The sequence below is a fragment of the Pseudoliparis swirei genome, chromosome 18 (genome assembly GCF_029220125.1).
Source record: "Pseudoliparis swirei isolate HS2019 ecotype Mariana Trench chromosome 18, NWPU_hadal_v1, whole genome shotgun sequence".
Lineage (NCBI taxonomy): Eukaryota > Metazoa > Chordata > Actinopteri > Perciformes > Liparidae > Pseudoliparis > Pseudoliparis swirei.
Window position 1 is genome coordinate 20,052,924 of NC_079405.1, and position 23,129 is coordinate 20,076,052.

The 23,129-nt window shown below is 43.8% G+C and overlaps 2 protein-coding genes across 4 annotated transcripts; one reads left to right on the plus strand and one right to left on the minus strand.

The window, feature by feature from the left end:
- The first annotated feature begins 628 nt into the window (after positions 1-628).
- Positions 629-13,908, plus strand: zbtb40 (zinc finger and BTB domain containing 40). Of its 3 annotated transcripts, none has more exons than XM_056437732.1 (12): positions 629-1,036; positions 4,737-4,919; positions 5,975-6,405; positions 6,539-6,717; positions 8,486-8,711; positions 8,839-9,231; positions 9,892-10,098; positions 10,292-10,456; positions 10,583-10,797; positions 10,903-11,059; positions 12,540-12,790; positions 13,451-13,908. In XM_056437732.1, the coding sequence occupies exons 1-12, from the start codon at positions 813-815 to the stop codon at positions 13,664-13,666; spliced, it is 2,847 nt and encodes a 948-aa protein (XP_056293707.1). In that variant the 5' UTR covers positions 629-812; the 3' UTR covers positions 13,667-13,908. The 3 variants fall into 3 exon arrangements, with proteins under 3 accessions (XP_056293707.1, XP_056293708.1, XP_056293709.1); XM_056437733.1 differs by lacking the exon at positions 629-1,036 and adding an exon at positions 3,419-4,158; XM_056437734.1 differs by lacking the exon at positions 629-1,036 and having other exon boundaries at positions 4,805-4,890.
- A 1,186-nt stretch (positions 13,909-15,094) lies between these two features.
- Positions 15,095-22,994, minus strand: LOC130208962 (probable transmembrane reductase CYB561D1). The gene is made up of 3 exons (XM_056438427.1): positions 22,008-22,994; positions 21,206-21,243; positions 15,095-18,137 (listed from the first exon to the last, which is right to left on the minus strand). The coding sequence occupies exons 1-3, from the start codon at positions 22,162-22,164 to the stop codon at positions 17,634-17,636; spliced, it is 699 nt and encodes a 232-aa protein (XP_056294402.1). The 5' UTR covers positions 22,165-22,994; the 3' UTR covers positions 15,095-17,633.
- Between the last annotated feature and the right edge of the window lie 135 nt (positions 22,995-23,129).

Consider the following 23,129-nt stretch of genomic DNA (forward strand, 5'->3'; position numbering starts at 1 on the left):
AAGGCAGAGCTTTAGGCCTATATCTGATATTTTAAAAGACAAGTGTCCACCCTGTTCCACCACCAGATCCCTTGTCTCACTGTGGTTAGGGAGATGCTAGACCTCTGTTGAGCTGTTTCTCTTCCTCAACCTTCTCTGTAGAGCTGGCCATGTTCTTCCACTGACAGGGCCTCCTCCATTAGATGAGTCGCCATATCCTACAAGTGCTTCATAGCCGATTGTGATTCTAATGCTGTCTGTCAAAAGCACCCGATAGCAGCCTTTGCAGTGTTTCTAGATCAAATAGGGTAGCAGGGCTCTCAAGCTTTGAAAACAGGCAAGCGTGACATTTCCATCAGCACCCGATGCTCACCTGTGCGCGCATCGCAGCTGAGCGTTGCGCGCGCCGGCATGGAGCCGAGAAGAGTTGTTGACGGGGGGCGTGAGTTAAGACCGAAATGCGTGAGACTTGAGAGAGACTTGAGAGCCCTGGGGTAGCCACAATGTATGCCATGGGCCCTACTTGCAGTGTTGTGCACGAACGCGTTCAATGAACGATCGTTCATGAACGCGCTCTTTTTTTGCCCGAACGGGAACTGAACGTTTCATTTTACCGATTGATGAAGGTTTAGAGAACGCGTTCGTTCTGGTGCTCTTGAACGCCGCTCATTCATAGTTCATATTCGTTCACGAGGTTGCCAGATTTTCTCAGAACCCCCCAGGCGAAAACCAGTTAAAACTCACCGAAAACGTAGGATGAAAACAACCCAAACTGGCCACCCACTCTCATACCTGTCGCACTAACAAATACGTCATCAAATCGCGTCACATAGATGGAGTTAGCACGGATGAAAATGGATGAAGACAGCGCCTGCGACGCTTACGCCTATTTAAAAGACTTTTATACAAAAATCGGAACTGACCCAGACAACAAAAACTTAACGTTTGCTTGTAAACAATGCCCGCCTGGTTTACAGAAGAGAGTGAGGACATCGACGTCATCCACAGCAAACCTCAAGTGGCACATTGAGCTAAAGCACCCGGCTAGCCTAGCAAGGTACGTGCGTGTTTATAAAAAAAACACAACAGCAACTGCGAGCCAGAGCAGTTCTAATGTCCCCACACAGATGGCATTAACCGCATTCAGTAGCGGCTCCGGTTTCTGTGTCACCCAACCGCAGCTGGACAACTTGGTGATGCAGTATATTATCGGAGACCTGCAGCCTTTGAGCAAAGTTGAGCGGCCAGCTTTCATCAACTTAATTAAGGGGTTGCAGCCATCCAAAAAGGTGCCATCAAGAAAAAAAGTACAGACACTGTTGAACAAGAAATATAAAGAAAACATATGTGAACTTAAGGCTAAACTCTCTGACGTCGAAGTTGTGTGCACAACAGCAGATTGCTGGTCAGCTGTGAATAAATCATTCATGGGCATCACTATCCACTGGTTAAACAAATATGATGTTTCTGAGAGACACTCTGCAGTACTGGCATGCCGGCGGATTAAAGGAGCACATACACATGATGTATTGGCAAAAGTATTGTCAGATGTCAACAAAGAATTTAAAATACACAACAAGGTTGTGTGTACAGTAACAGACAATGCTGCAAATTTTGTCAAGGCGTTCAACTGTTTTGGGATGGATGTTGTTCATGACACTGAAGAGCCAGAGACTGTTGGAAGTGAAGATAGTGAACCAGAGTCAGCTGCTGCTGCTGCCAGTGAGAGCTCAGACGAAGATGACCAGATGGAGCCTGAGCCTCTCTCAGATCTGAATCATCCTTCTCTCCCCTCACAGAAGGTGCATGGCTCACACCCTGAATCTAGTGGCCAAAGATACCGAAAAGGTAACTGAAAACGCTACAAAGCAATGTCAAGGGCTGTTTTTGCGAAAGCATCTGCTCTGTGGAACAGGGTTAAGCGGAGTCCAAAGGCTTCTGATACTGTGGAGGAAAAGATTGGGATTGGCTTTGTTGTGCCAAATGACACAAGATGGAACTCTGTATTTCTGGCCATGGAGCGACTGTCTCGCATTGCAACATTAACTACGAAGGCAGAAATGAATGTGGCTGTCACCTCTGCAAATGATGCAACTCCCCTACATGAAGAGCTGATCCTGCACACTGTGAGTGATGAGTTTGGCTTTCGTCGATTCTCACCAGATGAAGTCAACTTCATACACAATTTTGTAGATGTGATGAGGCCTTTGGCACTCGCACTGAACATCCTCCAAGCAGAGAAGAACATCTATCTTGGGTACCTGGCTCCAACCATTGTACAACTGCAATGTCATATGAATGACCTGTTGGATGAGAGCATGAAACCCACTGCTGCAGAAGGTCTCATTACATGCCGTCCCCTTATAAAGAGCATCTTGCAGTCACTGAGCACAAGGCTGGCAGGTCTTCTCGAGAAGAGGAGCACATACTGTCTGCTATGCTGATGCCAAGATTCAAGGGAGACTGGGTCCAAGATGAGGAGAAAAGGATACAGTACAGATTGATGCTGAAACGAGAATTTCAAAGCTTCCACTCTGATGACTCCGATGCAAGAGACTCAGGTCAATCCCCATCCAGTGGTGAAAGTGACAAGAAAGATCCTGCAGTTTCATTCTTTAAGTTTAACAAACACGCTCTGCAGGTTTCTCGGAAAACTGAAGTGGACACTTATTTGGATGCCCCAACCACAGATGGGTTGGACGAATACATGACATTTCCAAAACTGAAAAGGCTGTTCCTAAAATACAACACTGCACTGCCCTCAAGTGCACCAGTAGAGCGGCTCTTCAGCATCGGTGGTCAAATATTCAGGTAGGGATGAACTGTGATTATATTCCATAATTACTATGCTTTAGTAATAATAATAACAGTAAATATCCATCCTCGTTCTGTCTTGGTGATATCATTCTAAAGCTTATGCAGCAAATAGTAATTGTGGTTTTCAATATAAAATGTCAGCCAAATTATTGTAGTGATTGCATCAGTACACAATTCCTTTAATACATATTACTGTTACTATTTTTGCCACAATAATGATGATGTTAAAAATTCTTATTTAATCTCATTCAGACCCAGGAGAAACCGGCTGGGAGATGCAAACTTTGAGAGACAGCTGATCTTGAATGCTAACAAAAAGATTTGAAGGTATTTGTTGTGACCTGTTTTTTGGGCTATAGAAGTACAATGTATTGCCAATGGAGATGTGTATATGGATGTGCAGAGGCTAGCTGCATACAAATAACAGCCTTTCTTGTTTTTGCAGGAAGAAAGAAACCGCAGATCCACCATTGCTTTCTTTAGGTCACTTTTCAGTATAACTGAAATGGAATTTGGAAAATGATTTGAAATGAAAAAACATTTGCATCTTAAAGGACTATAGTCTTGTTTTTGTTTTCATAATAAAGACCATTCAAGCAGCAAGTTTTTCCTCACGTTTTGAGAATATACAGTAGGGCTGAAAGCTGCAGGTGCCATTAATGTGGACTGAATGGGTGGCAACAAAGCGTTAGGGAAATGACAGTATTTTGAGGGCTGTCGCTTCAATGCTAATATAAACCCTGGTTAGATAAGGATTCAAAATTGGATACGAATATGAATCTGACACATAGTTTCAATGTTAAAACTGATAAACAATAATTGCTGTCTGTGGTTCTCTACGGCCGTGGCGGCAATAATGTGGACAAATAATAGCTCCCAGCAAAATGTTAAAAAAAAGAACTAAAAAGAACTAAATAGTTCATTTTTGAAACCATGAACTTTAGTTCATATTTTTGAAATATGAACTATGAACTGAACTAGTTCATTTTAAAATGTGTGAACTGAACTTTGAACTAGTTCATTTTCTACGTGAACTTTCCCAACACTGCCTACTTGGACAAGACCAATGCAGATGTTCACATGTTGCATGCTGCTTTATTGTTACAGTAGTTTATTCTATTCGTTGTGTGTTGACTGTTTGTAGGATGAGGGTTCCCATCTAAAACTACTTATTTCTCTGGAAACAGTATTGACCCCTTTGTGTTTGCATTGTGAGAGCTTTTTTTATCAAACGGAAACGGACCTATTTGGCTGCCGCACCGCCTGTCGCCATTTTCAAAACCGCTAAAGCTTTATTGCGCAGAGCAACGTTGTTCAGCAAAGGAGTTTAAATAAAGAGACGGATCGTTTGAATAATCCAAGGTAATACAAAAACGCCCATTGACTGGAAGCTGCATGTCAGACGGCCGTCGGGGCTTTATTCCGATTATAAACGCGAATGTTTCCCGATGAGTTCCACCGACCGAACAGCTAACATTAGTTTGATGACGACAGCGTCTGTAGCTCGAGCTAGAGCGGGCTAGCTGTATCTTAGTCGGCATCTTGAAGACTAACCTCGTTACCTTAAATCTGGATCCTCAGCCACCTCAAAGCTGCTTCGTAGCTCACTAATATTATCCGACGTGATACTTTTCATAGAACATGGATTTGGCTTATGAAAAGTGTTAATGTTACATGTAACTCTAACGTTAAACGTGCACAGTAACCTAACACAAGCACTACAGTCGTCTCGTTCCTGACTCCTTAAAGGACTCTAGTATATGATGGCCTAATTGTAAAACCTTCTAACGAATGTGCGTCGTTCCGCCGGCACAGGCATGAGAGGCTCAGTATTCCGGCTTCTTCTAATACAGTTTTGTGTAACGTTTGTTGTAATGTAGATGTAAAACAAAGCAGTTATTTTGTGAATTGAGTTTGACACGATGTTCTCTCCTTACAAGAGAGGGCGGTAGCCGCCGCGTCCACAACACGATGTTGGAGCTCCCAAACTACAGCAGCCAGCTGATGCAGCAGCTGTGGGCTCTGAGGAAGGAGGGGCACTTCTGTGACTGCACGATCCTGGTGGGAGACATCCCTCATCGTGCACATAAACTGGTACTGGGCGCCTCCAGCATGCTCTTCAGGTAGTGTGAGCATGGGGTTTGATCGATGGTCTGCAGACCATCTATTCAAGTGAAACATTTGGTGGGTGTGAGGTCACTCGGGATAAATCCAAGTCAGCAGAGGCGACTCCTCGAGATCATTCTTGAGCCTTTATTAACGAGTAATTTGAAGGGAAAAAATGTCACGGTCCGCTTATTTGTTTTGTTCTGGAGCTTTCAGTCGTCTTTGTGCATGGAGAAAGCTTGTAAGAGGACCCTAAAATCATTTTGTCTGGAGGGCAGATTGTCAAGTTTCACACTGTTTTTCATAAACAATGTGCAGGTTTTTCAGGATTCAGAATGTTTATCAGTCATTGAATGACACAATTTTAAATCACCTAATGACCTATAAGGGGTACATTTATCAACAGTAAAAGTTAGATGTTCCCCCGCTACGCCCGGCTAAAAATGCTGCAGAGCTTTGTCTGTCTGTCGTGACTGCTTAGTCTTGAAAGCGTTATTGATCTCCTAGTCTAAGCAACAGTAAAAAATCATCCTAAAACATCAGAACCTTCAATTGGCAAAAGAAAAGAAAAAACATAACGAATACAAGTTGGATATAAAGAGCAATTAAGAAAATATTCTCAACTGCCTGAGGTCAAGCCAAGTGGTTATAAGCAGATTGCAATAACGGCTGACCATTAATAGATGACACTGCATTTTATTTTCACAGCTGTGTAAATAGGGTCTTTATATAGAGTCCAAGCACTTTCATCGCTTAGTCTTTATCATATCATATTGTCATGTTCACAGCTTTAGTAGTAGATGTCCACAACCCCTCTACACATATGTATTTGTTTGGCTCTGTAACTGGAAAATCAAAGACACTTTCTTTCATGTAGTTCATCTATTATTACTAACCTGATATCTTGTTTTTACCAACTACAGTATGTGGGTCCGAAGCCAGTCGTCCCATTTAACAAATTCATATAAATCATAGCACAGTAATTGGGTTATAAAAGGAAAGATGCCTCTTAGTGGGATAGTTTGGGCCCTTGAACTTAAAGAGAAACAAAATGGTCTTCATCTCTTGTCAGGTCTCTCCTGGACGACTCCGACACCATCTCCATCGACACAGCCATGGTGTCCTCGCTGGAGTTCGGCTGTCTGCTGGACATGGTCTACACCGGCAAGCTGCCTCTCGGCAAACACAACGTGGGCCGCATTGTCGCCGCTGCAGACGGCCTGCAGATGTTCGACGTTGCGGTCGGCTTCAGAAACGTCCTCGCCAGTCTCGTGAGCCAGCAACCCACAGTCCCAGTCCTCTCTACACAGACCCCAAGCCCCATGGTGATAAAAAAACCACAGAGCATGAACCCTGGAGTTACAGCTTCACCCGGCGAGGACTCTACTTCAGACAAGACAGAGCTTAATGCCGAGCTGGAGAAGAACGAGGGTCAGAGTGACAGTGAGGATGCAGAGGAACCAGCATGTAAACGAACCTGTGTGGAGCCCGCTCAGTCCTCAGGTCAGTTTCAGTTTTGTAGACATAAAAAAACAGTTACCAATGTATTGGGCACAATCGTTGCAATCCAACACAACAACAATGTTCGGATGCTTTCTGACTGGACTCCATGTTTTTTATGTCTGCGTGTGCACAGAGGCCGAAGAAAGTGTAGAGAACGAAAACAACACAAGAGTAGCCGAGGCATCAAACGGGCCTGCCACTGGTTTTCTGGAACATTCCTCTCAGTTCGTGGAGCTTCTCAGCAACATGTCGTCTGTCCTGGAGCTGCTGAGCCAGGCAGCAGAGGGAAGCCTGGATGAACAGGAGAGACAGGTAGAACAATATGAGGCCAAATCACTTTCAATGACAATCGCAAGCACACATGAGATCAACACGCCCGTATGTGTGAACTAAAAAGTACAGTATTTACCTCTGAGATGTAGTTGAGTAAAAAATACATTGTTTACCTCTAAGATGTAGTAGAGTAATAAATACATTATTTACCTTCCAGGTTTAGTAGAGTAAAAAGTAGAATATTTAAATTTTTATATTTAATACCACCTTCATACCAATGAAATAAAACTCATCTTGTGGAGCGTAAAATCACAAATTTCCCTAAAATGGCTTTACAATCTGGACACATCCTCTGACCTTTGCCCCCCTTTAACAGAGAGAAACCACCACCTGCTGTCTGTGTCAGGAGTGATATCCGATCAGTCCAAAAACGAGGATTGCAACCAATTAAATGTAGCAATACAATGATGACTGGGTCCGCCCACTTACTGTCAAAAATTAAACTTGCGAGCGAGCAGTGAAAGAGCAGCGATGGCGCTCACAGCCTGGTTTTCTCCTCGCAGGCTGCAACTTTGCTTGAGCGAGCAGAGATGTTCTGCACGGCGTGATGAGCAAGAGCTCGCGAAAGTAATTTGCGCGCGGCTGTTTGAGCTGCACGACCTCTTCATCCACCTCATCCACTTGACTCCGGTGCTTTTTTAGAGAGTCATTTGTAGCACCTATTCAAATATGTACAGTTCATTTTGTGTAAATGGGATTAGAATATTATGAAGGAAGTATCTCAGGGACAGTGCCATGCTCAATTATGTTTGTGGTTGATTTGTGAAATAGATTTGGTGCTAACCGTTAAAAAAATTTTATGAGTGGGGAATTGATCAAAATGATCAAGTCTCTCCAATATACCACATTAGGACACCAAGACCTCGAGGAACACCATAGAAGAAGTAATGATGTGATTTAGTATCTCCAACTTTAGACTTTTGGAGATTTCTGTAAGAATGTTTTTCTGCCTGCCAGTGTTTTGAGTTTGTGGAAGATAGATAGATAGATAGATAGATATGTACTTTATTAATCCCCAAGGGGAAATTTGTCGTAGCAGTAGCAGCACCAATAAACTAAACACACAAGAATAAAAAATAAAATATAAAAAACAGGGATGAAAGATAAAGATGTATACAAGAAGTATACAAAGTAAAATATAAAATATATATGTATACACAATACACAATACAATACTAATGACAAATTAAATTAAATATTAAAATATTAAATATAGACAGTGCAAAATGCAAAGTGTGTGTAGTGTAAATGAAAATGAAGTATGTGTGTAGTGTAAGTAAATGAAATGTGTGAAGTGCAGATCAACATAGTGTGGATATGAAGTTATTATTGCAGTTATTGCACTATGATCTGGCAAGAGGTGATCCGTTGTAGAGCCTCATAGCAGGAAGTGTCGTGTTTAATTCACAGCAGCGTAACAACGAACAATACACAGGAAAGTGGATGCTGTCATGAATCAAAAGTCAAAGTAAAGAGTATTTCTGTTGGAGAAGAGAAAGTGAGAGCAGCAGAGTGATGACTGACACGCCTCTGTTCGCACATTAGCCTGAATTCATCAAGAAGGACTTTGGGTTTGCAGTACCGGTGGATTATAACGGAGCACATCATAAAACAGGGAGGGTTTTTACGAGAACATGATACAATATTCTTATAACCCAGGTACCATTAATAAAAGCATTGTTCTCAGATGAAGGCCGGGCTCTCTGTGTAGTTGAGGAAAATAAAGGAACATTTCTTTTCCTGCCAGGTTGTGGCTCAGTGCTGTGAGGAGGAAGAGGACGAGGAGGAGGCAGACCCCAGATTAGCGCTGGAGAGGCTGGTGAGCAGAGTGAAGGAGGGTCAGCTCAGTGAGGGAGCGGTCCTCCGGCTGTTCCGTGCCCTTCAACACAAAGCTGCCATCCCCTCACCGCTGCTCGCTCTGGTGGAGGAGGTGGAGAGGAACTCACAGCGGCCGGACGGAAACCAGACTGGAGGTAAAGAGTGGCTTTGTGAATATGTGAGTGGATTATCTTCTCTCAAAGTCTATGTTCTGTTGGTCATTAAAGCCATGTGGCCATATTTATCTTCTTACCGGGATGATAACGATAATGTCTTTCACAGTTGACTCGGAGAAGCAGAACGGCACCAGAAGTGAAGAACAGCTGGAGGCAGAGGAGGAGGGAAGCATTAAGGAGGAGACGGAGGACGACGAGAAGGTCGCGAATGCCACGCCAGACTCCTCCCCTCCACCCTCCTCCTCCTCGTCTTCCTCCAAGCCCTACTCCTGTCGCTGGTGCAAGAGGGGTTTCGCCTACAAGTGTCGCATGCTGGCCCACGTGAGGCGCTGCTCCCTGTCGCAGGAGTGCGAGCAGCAGTGCCCTCAGTGTCCAGAGAAGCTGGCCAACCAGCGGGCCCTGCAGCGGCACCGGGCCGAGGCCCACCACAACACCGCCCGGGCCAAGAAGAAGAAGGTGGCCTGCGACCTCTGCGCGCGGACCTTCGCCCACCCATCAGGTGAGAAGGTCGACACATTCATGCATTCACAGAGAAAAGCATGAATGTGTAGACCTTCAATAGAACACAAAGCTCCACGTTTTCATTTGTATTTTCCATAAAAGAATAGTCATATTTTTGGGGCAAGACGGTAATGTATTTATTTTGGGATGAATGTCTTATTACCTTCGCATTGAAAATGCGGATGGTTATGTTTTGATCGCCGTTTATTTATTTATTTGTATGCGTGTTACTCGCATAACTCAAAAAGTATTAAACCGAATCGCATGCAATTTGGTGGGATGATTGGTTATTATCAGGGGACCATTTGATTAGATTTTGGGATTGATCGGGTCAAAGGTCAAGGTCATGAAAAGGTCAAAATATTCTTGAATCGCATGACATTTGGTGGGATGATTTGATTAGATTTTGGGATGCCAAAATGTTCATAATTCAATGCCCAATCTTGTGATATGCGAAGGTATTCGCTCTACCGAGTGCCCGTTCTAGTTTCACATTTGGATTTAGTCCAGACTAAACTAGCAGATTTGATTTCAGATTCAACAGGGAAGTGTCGCCCCGTCCCCGAGTGGAATTGACTCCTCATGTTGGCCGTTTCCTTGCTTTCTGAAATGAAAGGGTAACTGTATGGTTTGGGCTCCTTCTCTCCTCATATGTCAGGCATGATTTACCACAAGCGCACCGAGCACTTTGAGGAGAAACCGTTCGCGTGCGCGGACTGCGGCGCCAAGTTCGGCGCCAACTCGTCTCTGAAGAATCACATGAGGCTGCACACGGGAGAGAAACCGTACCGCTGCAAACACTGTGACATGAGCTACGGCGTGGCGGCTGCACTGGCATACCACACCAAGAAGAAGCACTCTGAGGGTAACTCACACACACACACACACACACAGATCATTACACTCAATGTCAATCAAAGTCACGTGGGTATTTTTTTGATCTGGGGTCCATTATTGGGGTGAAACGCTGCGGCGACTAAACGAGCGTTGACTCAAAGTGTCAATGTGCCGTTTCGTTGTGATCTGAGAAATGTCAACGTGTCTCTCTTTGGGTTCAGGAAAGATGTACGTGTGCCAGTACTGCAAGGCCGTCTTCGCCCAGTCCATCGAGCTGACGCGCCACGTGCGGACACACACTGGGGATCGGCCCTACGTGTGCAGAGAGTGCGGCAAAGGTTACAGCCAGGCCAGCGGACTCACCGTTCACCTGCACACCTTCCACAGTGAGCACACGCACTTTGCATGCATCGGTTACCGTGGCATGGATTAGATCAGATGAATATTTTTATGCTGGTTTTAACTGCAATCGAAAAACAGGAACTCATAATTTCCGGATTTCGCTCCGTCAGATTTGTCGGAACCTCACGACTGTCAAAAGTGTTGTCTGAGCTTCTCCTCGCTGGAGGAGCATCGCCAGCACATCCAGGAGTTCCACCCCAAAGAGTTCCACAAGTGTGCCACCTGTAGCAAGGTGTTCACCAGCGCTGCCCTGCTGGAGAAACACATGGGCACACACACCGGGGCCAAGCCCTTCACCTGCGACCTCTGCAACAAGTCTTACCAGGTGGGGATGAGGTGGTCCTTCAGCTCCACAGCTCCGAGGTGTGGGGGAGTCAGTTGAAGCTGTTCGTCTCAAATGTTTCATATTGTTCTCTCTCTGTTGCCATAGCAACTATCAGGCCTGTGGTACCACAACAGGACCAACCACCCTGAGGTGTTTGCTAACCACACGCGGCAGCTCAAGACCCTGGTCCAGTGTGACATCTGCTTCAAGTTCTTCCCCAGCGCCGCCACTGTGGCCAAGCACCAGGCTGCCGAGCACCAAGGTGGGACATGTGGGGCCATGTGGAGACATGTGGGGACATGTGGGGATGTGTGGAGACATGTGGAGACATGTGGGGACATGTGGGGATGTGTGGAGACATGTGGGGATATGTGGAGACATGTGGGGACATGTGGGGATGTGTGGGGACATGTGGGGATGTGTGGGGACATGTGGGGATGTGTGGGGACATGTGGGGATGTGTGGAGACATGTGGGGATATGTGGAGACATGTGGGGACATGTGGGGATATGTGGAGACATGTGGAGATATGTGGGGACATGTGGAGACGTGTGGGGACATGTGGAGACATGTGGATATGTGGGGACATGTGGGGATGTGTGGAGACATGTGGAGACATGTGGGGATATGTGGAGACATGTGGGGATATGTGGAGACATGTGGGGACATGTGGAGACATCCGGAGACATTTGGGGACATGTGGAGACATGTTGGGCCATTTGGGGACATCTGGGGCCATGTGGAGACATTTGGAGACATGTGGGGACATTTGGAGACATGTGGGGACATGTGGAGACATCCGGAGACATGTGGAGACATTTGGGGACATGTGGAGACATTTGGGGACATGTGGAGACATTTGGAGACATGTGGGGACATGTGGGGATGTGTGGAGACATGTGGGGCCATGTGGAGACATTTGGGGACATGTGGGGACATGTGGGGATGTGTGGAGACATGTGGGGACGTGTGGAGACGTGTGGGGACATGTTGGGCCATTTGGGGACATCTGGGGACATGTGGAGACATTTGGGGACATGTGGAGACATTTGGAGACATGTTGGGCCATTTGGGGACATCTGGGGCCATGTGGGGACATGTGGATACATTTGGGGACATGTGGATACATGTGGAGACATGTTGGGCCATTTGGGGACATCTGGGGCCATGTGGGGACATTTGGGGACATGTGGAGACATTTGGGGACATGTGGAGACATGTTGGGCCATTTGGGGACATGTGGGGCCATGTGGGCCTGCACCAACACCTTTTAGCCTCTGAGCAATCTTTTTCGCTTCACCTCACCTTCATGGTTATGGGAGTTTTATGTTTGGGGAATTTTTCGTTGTTATCAATTAGCAATAATGATGTTAACTAACAAATCAGACAACGGCAGTGTTGTGATATCCTTGTCGTCGTGGTCTTGAATCACAATCCAGTCTGTTTTAAGACGGACACCCTTAGAAATGTGTCTTGAGACCAAAACGATCGGCAGCATAATGGCTCATGGGCCTAAAATAGCAGCGAATGAAGAACAGATCAAAATAAAACCAACACTAATGTATTTCTGCCAGGATTTCCAGTGTCTTTTAAAAGAGATCGTCCCTCCCCAAAGGGGTTTATCCTCGTACTTTAAAGTAATATATACGGTTTGATAGCTTGTTCCTAACTGCACAGTCACTCCACGTCTTTCCATCCTTTGCCTTCACCGCATTAACGACAGGCGCTTGTCGGCTCCGCAGGCGCCACGGAGGCGGCGGCGGTGCAGTGTCCGTACTGCCCGGCCGTGCTCTGCGGAGAGGAGGCGATGCAGGAGCACCTCGGCAGCCTGCACGGCGGCCAGAGCGCCGAGGCGTTCAGCTGCCCGCTCTGCTCCCTGGTCTGCGCCGCTCAGCTGGAGCTGCAGGAGCACCTGCTCTCCTGCCACATGGAGGCGCAGGAGGAGCAGGAGGAGCAGGAGGTCGAGGAGGAGCAGGCCTCCACCTCCTACACGGTAAGTCGGATCGGAACTCGACAGCGGTACATGCTCACTTCATACAAAGTGGAATTTATGGGGATTAACAAAAACATATTCAAAAGCAGCTGCTTTTTCATTAGTGACATTCTCAAACATTAGTTTGATTTTTTCCTTGTTAACTTTATTATGAATACATTATCATTTAAAAATAATTGGTCACACACACTAAGCAATACAAAGGCATCACTTTGGCCTCGGGCAATGAAACATTTATGATTTTTTACATTCTATAGTTTGACAAATGTGAAAAATAAGAGCTTGGATTTACAAGTTATTAGTAAAAAGGATGATTCCATCATAACAATGATGTTAATCTACAGCCTGACGAAGGCTGTTCTGTGCTGTTTCCTGCTTGAATATTGAGTCTTTGCCACAAAAGTGAAACCAAAGGATTGTCTGGGTTGACATTGTTTGACTTGGATAGAACAATGTTGCCACGCTAAGCTTCAAGGCAGCTGGCCACACCCCAATTAGTGATGTCACTACTGGTGTTTTGCCTGATGGAAAACACTGATATGCGTGTGGCCAAAGTACAACCACACTGAACACTTCAGCCAACGGAGCAGTGCATTTTTACCTTTTATTTTAATTTTAATGGATTAATATCAGGAATATATGACGTCTCTGTCCAACTAGGTGATTGCAGCAGATCCAACAGGCAACGAAAGGGCGGAGCCGATCCTCTCCGAGGAGCAGGCACAGCTGGCAGCTGCCCAGCAGGTGTTTGTGGCTCTGGCAGGTGGACGAGAGGGCGAGTCGTCGACGGAGGTGGTGGAGGTCAACATGTATGACCTGCTGAACAGCTCGGTCACCTTCATCTGCGAGGACAAACTGCCAGGTCCTGGCTCTTAACCATGAACTCTGACCCCTGGAAGATGAGTCCGGAGCGCTGGGCAGCTTCGTGGCGTTATGGACTCTTCTCATCATGAAACCGCTGTGACAGACTAAACTCACTCCACTCACAAGCCACGGACTCTTTGTGATGTCGGTTCACGTTTAGTCCACGATGATCGTTTCTGTGGTAGAGATGTTTTTCCCGTTTAAATCAAATGTGGTGAATGTGTGTTTGACTTTACATTAAATACAGAAACCTACATTATAAAGAGTTGTGTCAAACGCAAAGGCAGAAATACAAAGCTGAGCTCCGTCAGGCTGCTTTGCCCCCCCCCCCCCCCCCCCCCCCACACACACACACACACAGCGACAACCTGGAGACGGAATGTGGACTTTCAAGTGCAGGTGAGTGTCTGGTCACGAGTCGGCTCACATAGCCATGCTCATGAGCATTCGGGTAAAGAGGAAAGACGCCTCCATTTGTGTCTACACCAATCACAATCAGCCTGGGCGGAGTTAAGCACACAGTGACGGTCCCCTTCGAAATGAGACCGCAGCCAGAGGTGTGGTGGTTGATGAGCTGGCTGAACCAGATCGACGGGAAGGTTGATGAGGTGTGTGCTATATATATTATTTGGTCCATCCATTCCATTATCTAAACCGCTTATCCTTCTTTAGTGTCGCGGGGCGCTGGAGCCGATCCCAGCTGACGAAGGAGGGGTACACCCTGGACAGGTCGCCAGTCCATCTCGGCATATTATACATATATATGTATATATAAATATGTGTATATATATATGTTTGTGTATATGTATGTACACTACCGTTCAAAAGTTTGGGGTCATCCAGACAATTTTGTGTCTTCCATGAAAACTCACTTTTATTTATCAAATGAATTGAAAATTGAATAGAAAATATAGTCAAGACATTGACAAGGTTAGAAATAATGATTAATATTTGAAGTATTAATTTTGTTCTTCAAGCTCAAAGGAAGGCCAGTTGTATAGCTTATATCACCAGCATAACTGTTTTCAGCTGTGCTAACATAATTGCACAAGGGTTTTCTAATCAGATATTAGTCTTCTAAGGCGATTAGCAAACACAATGTACCATTAGAACACTGGAGTGATAGTTGATGGAAATGGGCCTCTATACACCTATGGAGATATTTCTTTAGAAACCAGACGTTTCCACCTAGAATAGTCATTTACCACATTAACAATGTATAGTGTGTATTTTTGATTAATGTTATCTTTATTGAAAAAACTGCTTTTCTTTGAAAAATAAAGAAATTTCTCAGTGACCCCAAACTTTTGAACGGTAGTGTATATATATATATGTATGTATATATATAAAAACTTGCACACAACTATTTCAAGTCATACAGCAGGTGAACACATTCCCTTGAGGAGCCATTCTCCCGTAGTTCAATGCATTTTCAGGAAGTATGTCTGTTTGCTTTTATTGTTTGCCAAAAATGGATTTGTCTCTAGAAATGAAAACAGCTAACAAGGACTAGACAAAAACAAACCTATAACTTCCCTTGTAATCGCCTCATAAACACTGAATGGGCTCAGCAAAGACCTGAGAAGCACACTTAAAGTAAAGAAGGTACACAATTCACACAATCTCTAAACTTGATTCCCACCATTTCATTAACAAAACTAACTTCAAAAAGAACACAGTGTAATTTTCTACATTTATTGCAGCACATGCTTTTCACCCAAGCGTAAGTGAAACATAATTGTTGAAAATAGCAAACATACGCATCAAGGAAGAGCAGTTCAGAAAGACAAACCATCTTTCTATCAGTAAAAACCCTGATTTTAATAAAGGAAAACTTGAAGGTCAAACCTAGTTTGGGGAAGAACTCCTGGTTACGTAACATTCATTACCCAGCATTCAGCACATCCTACAACCGGTGCGTTACTGTACATAAGTCACACAGTAGATACCATCCAGTCATTTTAAATGGATATCTTACCACTGATGCATATTTGCATAAGCTGCCTAGAAGTGAATAAGACAAGGTGCTGCAGGACCAGTACATCTAAAAGGTGTCTGTGCATCAGCTTTAAGAAATGACAAACATTCATCCGTCTCACTGAGCATCCTCCTGAAACGACCGGCTGACTGGTGGAAACGACCTGCTTTTAGTAAACGTGCCCCCATGCTGTGAAGCCATCCCAACGACCGTATCAAATGGTTGGAGATGGGTAGAATTGTGTTTATAGATTAATAATACAACGGATCATCAGTGTAATATCCTAAAGAAGAAGAAACAATTCCTCAATCTTTATAAATTCTTGTTTGGTACATGCTTGATGTTTAGAATGATTCCTAATCCCACACCAGCTCCTCTCAGAGGAGGCCTGGTCCGGCAGTGGAGGTACAAGCAGGCCCAGAGCCTCTACTGGGGAGACTGGGTACCAACATTCATAAGGACAGCCTTTGGCCCGCCTGCTTTCTCTGCTGAAGTAGAGGAAGTGGGTTCCTATACACACCTTCGACTGTGGAACTCTGCTCACCACTAATGCCGAGTCTTTATTCGATCACACTGACTGACTTAAGTTCAGAAGAAGCCTTCTTCATTCATAATGATGCTGGTTTGGACTCCTTTCACCGGGGCTCATCACAGTAGTTCTGAATTGGATGGAAAAGTACAATCTTTAGGTCCTTCTTGAAGAGATACTGAGCGTCCTGGACAAAAGTAGTTAGTCCTTTATAACGGAGGAACACATACATTTTTACTTTTGATTACCACAAAATAACTGAACCAAAACGAGCATGGCTAGCAAACAAGCCCTTCAAAGACAAAAAACAGACAAATAAGTAGTAGCTCGTGACCCAGAGGTGCTTCATGCAGGTTACATCATGTTATTTCTGTCAATGCTAGCATTTGTATAATCATATGAGGACTCAGAGCTAACTGTTTATCTGAGGAATCAGGCATTAGGTAGACATTACTCCACTATACCGTTACATAGCCAATATTTGTTTGCTACTATATTAATTTGCAGTGTCACATACTGCCCCTTTTAATATGAATAATATTTTGATTAATAGAACTTAAGATACCAAACTGCTTCATGTAGAACCTCTGAGCAGCCAAGACAGACACAACACAAAAGATCATAAATGAATAAATAAATAAAAATGTACAGGCTGGGTATTAATCATCGAGAGTGGCTTCATCTCTGAAGACGTGCCCTCATAAACATAACTTCCCTTCAGAAACCAGTCTATACAAACTGAGACTTTTGTAACTGCATAAGTAGTGCAAATATTCCTCTGAAGATGAGACGTCCAGCTGTCCTCCAACTACTCCGATGGAATTGCCTCAAGTAGTTTGTATCAATAAGCGTCGCCTGCCGCCCTGCTCCCTGTGTGTATACATGTTGGTATTTCACAGATTGTGCAAAGTGTCATTTGATTCTGAGTCAAAGAGGCTGATGTCAAAGTTTAAAGCTGCAGTTCTTCTACTGGCCACTAGGAGATGGCTCTAGGTCAGTAGAAAAACTGGATGTATAATTCTTTTTAAATCATGGACACAACCTAGTAATAATGCATACTGTTAAATTGATGTTTATATTTTGCACCTTAAAATTACTTCTTCAAATTAATGACGTAATTTAACATGTATTACTTTAATGAATTCATCAAATGGAATAGTTTTGGTAACTCCTCACTAAAACACAGCTTCCTGCTGCCAACACAAAAACTAACTCTGGTTATTTTGTAAGATATGGAATCCTAAATGTCTCGCTTTCTCATCAATCTGATGAGCAGGTGGCACCTTGCATGGCAGCCCCTGACATCAGTGTGTAATTGTTGATATGCATTTATAAGTGTCAGCATGTCGAGCTATCCTCCTTATTTATTCTACTTGAAACATCTACTTTAGGGAGAACTCTTCCATGTGATTGTCTGGGCCTCTGAGTACAACGTAGAGCCAAAATGTCCGCTGTACGAACAAAGTTGCTTCCTAGCTCGTGAGATTCTTGCGGGGCAGGTGGGCATTAGTGATCTGGTTCATCACCACCAGAGCGGGGAAGAGGGGCAGCAGGAGGAAGCCCCACCAGGCCAACCCTTTTACTGTGGCCTGGAACCAGTCTGAGAACATGGCCGACACCACGGTCACCGTGGCCAGCAGGTAGACCACCAGGCCGCAGGTGGCGTGGTACAGCTTCATCTTCACCGGGGAGGACAGAGGCAGCAGCTTCGGGAAGATCATGCAGATACCGCACGCCGCTTGGAGTGCGGTGGCTGCCAAGGTGCTGATGCCCAACCAACTGTGCCAGGTGACCAGGTGGGGGAGCTCCGACACGTTCTTGCTGGCCAACATGAAGCCCAGACCGGTGGCCGCAGCTATCAGGACCAGAGCCTGACAGAACCAGTGGAGACGGACCTTACACTTCCGAGATTTGAAGCAAAAGGGGGATCCTTCGGCCGAGAAGAGGAGGATGCCTTCAGTCATACACAGGCAGTACTGCGGGAGAGGAAAGGGCGACGGTAAATAAAGGGGTCTTTATCAGGGAGAAAGTGTGAAGAGACAAAAAACAACAGGTTCTGATGTAACAAAGTAAAGGCTGGAGGCGAAAAATCAGTATTCATATCAGAAAACAAGACCTAGTCTTAAATATAACTTAAAATCTCACTTGTGATAGACACTTAAATGTACCTGTAGCGTAAGGCTTCCCTATGAGTGACTCATGTAAGACTTATGCTTGATGGGTTTTACAGAAGAGAAACAATGGCGGATGCAACTGGAACTATGAAAACCAGTGTGGGAGACAAAACCGGTGAAACAGTTAGCTAAATGTAATCAACAAAAAGGTTTTATATACCATTTGTGTTACCATCAGCACATATTTAGATCACTATCACCAGTCTAAATTAAAAGGAAAATTTAACTAGGATTCGCTTTTGTAGTTTGAGCCATAATTTCTCTTGGTTATGTGAACACTCTACAAAGTAATGAGGAAGATGTAGGAACACGGTTACATGACCGCAACAAAGTTTGACGGAGCCGACAGGTTGTTAACTAACCACCAAACTGAAAGGTAGTCCAAATAAAATGTCAGTAATGATCATACAAGACAAACTATAAGGAATTTAAATAATGATGGCCTGTTTAGTCATGTTGACCATGTTGGAGCACTGCATTCACACGTCTCAGCAATTACTTGAAATTATGGCCAAAAGTAGGAGAATAAGCTCAAATTGTAACAAATCAGAAGTATTCTTTAATTGTAATACAGCATGAGGACTGAACTCAGGTGTTTGTTTTTTTACAGAATACTCTATGCCGAAACAACCAGATGAGAACAGGATCTTCCTGTTTCTTCCCTCTATCAGCAGTTATTGTTGTTATAATTATGTGTTTAATGATTTGCATCTTCAGTAAAGGAGTTGGAGAGCCAGAGACCACAGACAGTATCGACGGATAGAATAACATGTTGATTTGGGGGTTTTCTACCTAGCACCTCCTCCCCATAAGACTCTACGGCATTGTTTCACTGAGTAATGACCAGTGAAGGACAGAAGGTCTGTGAGAACAGCAGCAGTCTAGTCAGTCTCTGAAGAAAAAAATGGTTTCATAATAAACTAGAATGGGCAGTCGGTAGAGCGCATACCTTCGCATATCACAAGATTGGGCATTGAATTATGAACATTTTGGCATTAGTTGCATGCCAATTGGATAAAAATTGACCGTGCTATGGTAAAAAGAAGATTTTGACCTTTCCATGACCTTGACTTTTGACCCGATTGATCCCAAAATCTAATCAAATGGTCCCCGGATAATAACCAATCATCCCACCAAATTTCATGCGATTCAAGAAGATGTTGACCTTTTCATGACCTTGACCTTTGACCCGATCGATCCCAAAATCTAATTAAATGGTCCCCGGATAGTAACCAATCATCCCACCAAATTTCATGCGATTCGGTTTAAAACTTTTTTTGTTATGCAAGGAACACGCATACAAATAAATAAATAAATAAATACACGGCGATCAAAACATAACCTTCCGCATTTTCAATGCGAATTTAACAAAGGGCAGCTATTGAATGAAAATTAGGGGAAGTGAACATTGCGGATCTGACTTCATGATGACACTACATCAATGCTGATAAATACTGTGACACCATGACAACCTGTCAGCTGTATGTCGCTAACATATTCTAGGTCAGTCTGTAACACAATATCTGACGGAACACAGTGGTTGCTGGAGCTGGCGGTCCCTCCCATCTATTATTCAAGGTGGAAAGAGTGACACAAACACTAGAGGCAGGGTATGTGCACAGGACAACATGTCCAATAGGTCAAAGGACCAGATATCAATGAGGAAATACCTGCCTGAATAATGTGTGAAGCACGAATACATTGTTGGACCTTTCCCACAGATAATATATCTGCATGACTCAATGATATGATGTCATAAACTAAGGAGGAAATAAAAGCCAATGATCTCTTTATATTTTCTTTTAGTACTTATGCAAAAAATATCTCAAAAGTATGTATAAGATGGGTTTTGTCATGAAGGTCTGATTGTTTTCGCAATTATTATATAATTATCTAATGATTGTAAGAGAGACTTTTGTCATATTTAAGTTCAGGATTGGATGAACCCACGACGGTGGCCTTCAGGTGCATTAATGCCACCAAACTCAAGCTGCCGCTTCAATGTAAAAGGGTAAGGTTTGTCCATCTGGGCCACCGTAGCACATGGCAGTGCAACCTGAGGGACTCTTAAAGAGGGCCAGCGCCCTGTGTAGAAATGAAGGAATCTCTCTCAGCTAGCAAAAACACAACCATTCTTAGTGTGATATGATTATACCATTATGAAAACATAGTTCAGTATATCATTTTGTATTTCTGCCAATAGATGCTCAGAAATCCTACACACTGTACCTTAAATTTTTTTCCAGTCTATTTATAAAACGTCATCATCATCATTATATACATGAAATGTACCCATCCAAAGCATTTTAGGAGCAGTGTGCTGCTGTAAATCGACAGTCGTGCATTAGTAACCATTAATTATCTCTCAGGGCCATGCTAAATATAGATAATCAAACTAATAATAAAATAAAATATTTGCTTAATATTGTTCTATTTTTAATAAAGATATTTTTAAATCAACGTATTTTGTGGCTTTGTACTCAAGGTGAATGTTTCAACAGTTTGTAATTAAATCGAAGTAATGCTGTACTCAAACCTACACACAATGAGGGGAGTTGGAACTGGTGGAGAAGAAGTGCACCACCCTGAAGTGTTTGGTTGAACAGGATGTCGTATGTGTACAGATTGTAAAGCCCTCTGAGGCAATTTGTAATTTGTGATATTGCGCTATATAAAATAAACTGAATTGAGCTGTGAGAGAGACTGATAGAAAACCCAGAAACACTGCCGGGTTCAGTCACAGTGCCGAATAAGAGGGCATGCCAGCTGAGATTAACTGAAAAACTGATAAAAAGACAAGAGCGGACGTTTCAATGAGACAAAGAGGAGACAGGTGGTGAAGTCAGATACTGGATGGACTGCAAACTTACTGCCACAGACATGCACACGGGATGCCAAGAAAACAGACCTGGAACACAGAGAAACACCTGTGAGCATCTTACAATCTTACAATTCTACATGTATGAAAGTTCATTAATGCCTAAACCGTACTAAAGCCATCACAGCTGTGTTTCCAAATTTGGGTTCAGTCGGTCTTCATTGGGGCCCACTACAGGCTGACCTTTGTCCCTATCCAGTTTACATTACCAACATGATTGTCACATGACACAGCTGAAGGAAACTGGAGCAGCAGATTTCACATCAACTGCAAACTCAATTTGGACAATATTGTGTGCTCTACTAGTGACAAATTCACTTGACAGCTTTGAATAATAATTTGTAAATCCTTAAGATGTACTGGTCCCAGCCATGAAAATGAAAATACCACAGGGGGCATTTAGACAAGACATTAGAGAGATGCCATACTTACATGCATTCAAAGTACTAAAGTGCCTACATAAGTAATATAAATTCAATTCAATTCAGTTTATTTTGTATAGCCCAATATCACAAATTACAAATTTGCCTCAAAGGGCTTTACAATCTTTACACATATTACTTTGTTAAAGTTTCTCGTAATAAAATGTCATGGAGAAAATAACTTAATAAATAAAGCTATATGAGGAAGCTATAATTCTTATATATTATTATAACATTTGTTTTTTATACCAATAACCCGTTTAGGAAATTAACCAATTATTCGAGTCTCAACAATTTTCTTTAAAAAAAATATTATCCTCTTGAAGTGATTCAATAGTGTTTAGGTCAACAGGCACCCATCTATCCACTCACTGGTTCCGGGTCTGGACAGCAGGGAGATGAGGAGGGTCAGGCCCAGGCCGGTGACATGAGCCGCTATCACTGCCGCCCTCCGGAGCCACACATACAGCCAGTAGTCGCGCATCGCCAGCCCCTCTCCCACCGGGCTGTACTCCACGTCAGACGGCATGCCGCTGGGCTACCTGCCGGCTACGGGCGGGTGTAGAGAGTGAGCGGAAACGGAGAGACGCGGCGCGTGTGCTGTCGCAGCACTGCGCGAGCTCCATACTCGTTTGGTGGAGGAGGATGAACCCGACAGCTGTCTACGGGCTCAATGTGTGTTCCATGAATTGCGTACACACAACACTTCCGGTATGCTTTTTTTTCTTCAAAGTGCGCGTCCAGGTGAAGCGTCTGAAGCCATCCCAGTTGGTCACTGTTCTGAATGAAAACGGTGTGGTTCAGCGGGTAAAATGCTGCAGTAGTTTTACGAGTTCGGAGTGCAGTTTTTTACCAAATGGACCAAAAAAATAAAGAAGCGGACGCTATTTATGAATTACTCGAGACAAATGCGGTTCGAAAACTTCTTAAGAGACTGGCGTCGGCGGGTTTAAGGGCTGAACCGGGGGGACCCCTATCCGACAGACGGTTGTGCCGTTACTGTCCTTTGAACTTCTCCCAAGAACCATGTGGTTCCTCTTTCACTGCCGATGCCCTGGATTTTCCTGTAACACGTTCAGAGCATTTTTGGTTTTACTTCCTGGTTTGTCGTTTAGTGAACAACAAAGAGTAGGAGGGGGTGAGATGGTTCACTTCCCTTTCAAATTTAGTCGCTTGTTATTTAGTAACGTGGTATTCTGATTACGTCTCCATTATATTGATAATCCGTCAGGTGTCATAATTATGAGTGGCTCAAGATGCTTTGTTTTAGAACAAACTGTTGAACAACTATAGTGGTTCTTTTATTGTATTGTTCATTATTGTAACCATGTCAAAGCTGCAATAATCAGCTGGAACCCATTCAGTGTACGGTTTTATTTGTAAATGCACAATAGTTTTTTTATTAAATCAATTGTTGGTTTTGCACAATGCAAACGTCACATTGAACAGTGGGAACCGTTTTTAAACCAAAGCAAAGTATCTGAACTTACGCTG

Bases quoted from the DNA above. Each gene is read 5' to 3' on its own strand.
- zbtb40 (XM_056437732.1), top strand. From the start codon at position 813: ATGGAGTTAGCACGGATGAAAATGGATGAAGACAGCGCCTGCGACGCT. The intron at 6,406-6,538 runs GTCAGTTTCAGT...GCGTGTGCACAG, and splicing joins GGAGCCCGCTCAGTCCTCAG to AGGCCGAAGAAAGTGTAGAG. The intron at 10,099-10,291 runs GTAACTCACACA...CTTTGGGTTCAG, and splicing joins CAAGAAGAAGCACTCTGAGG to GAAAGATGTACGTGTGCCAG.
- LOC130208962 (XM_056438427.1), bottom strand. From the start codon at position 22,164: ATGCCGTCTGACGTGGAGTACAGCCCGGTGGGAGAGGGGCTGGCGATG. The intron at 21,244-22,007 runs GTGAGTGGATAG...TCTGTGTTCCAG, and splicing joins GCTGTCCAGACCCGGAACCA to GTCTGTTTTCTTGGCATCCC. The intron at 18,138-21,205 runs GTAAGTTTGCAG...CCTCTCCCGCAG, and splicing joins CCGTGTGCATGTCTGTGGCA to TACTGCCTGTGTATGACTGA.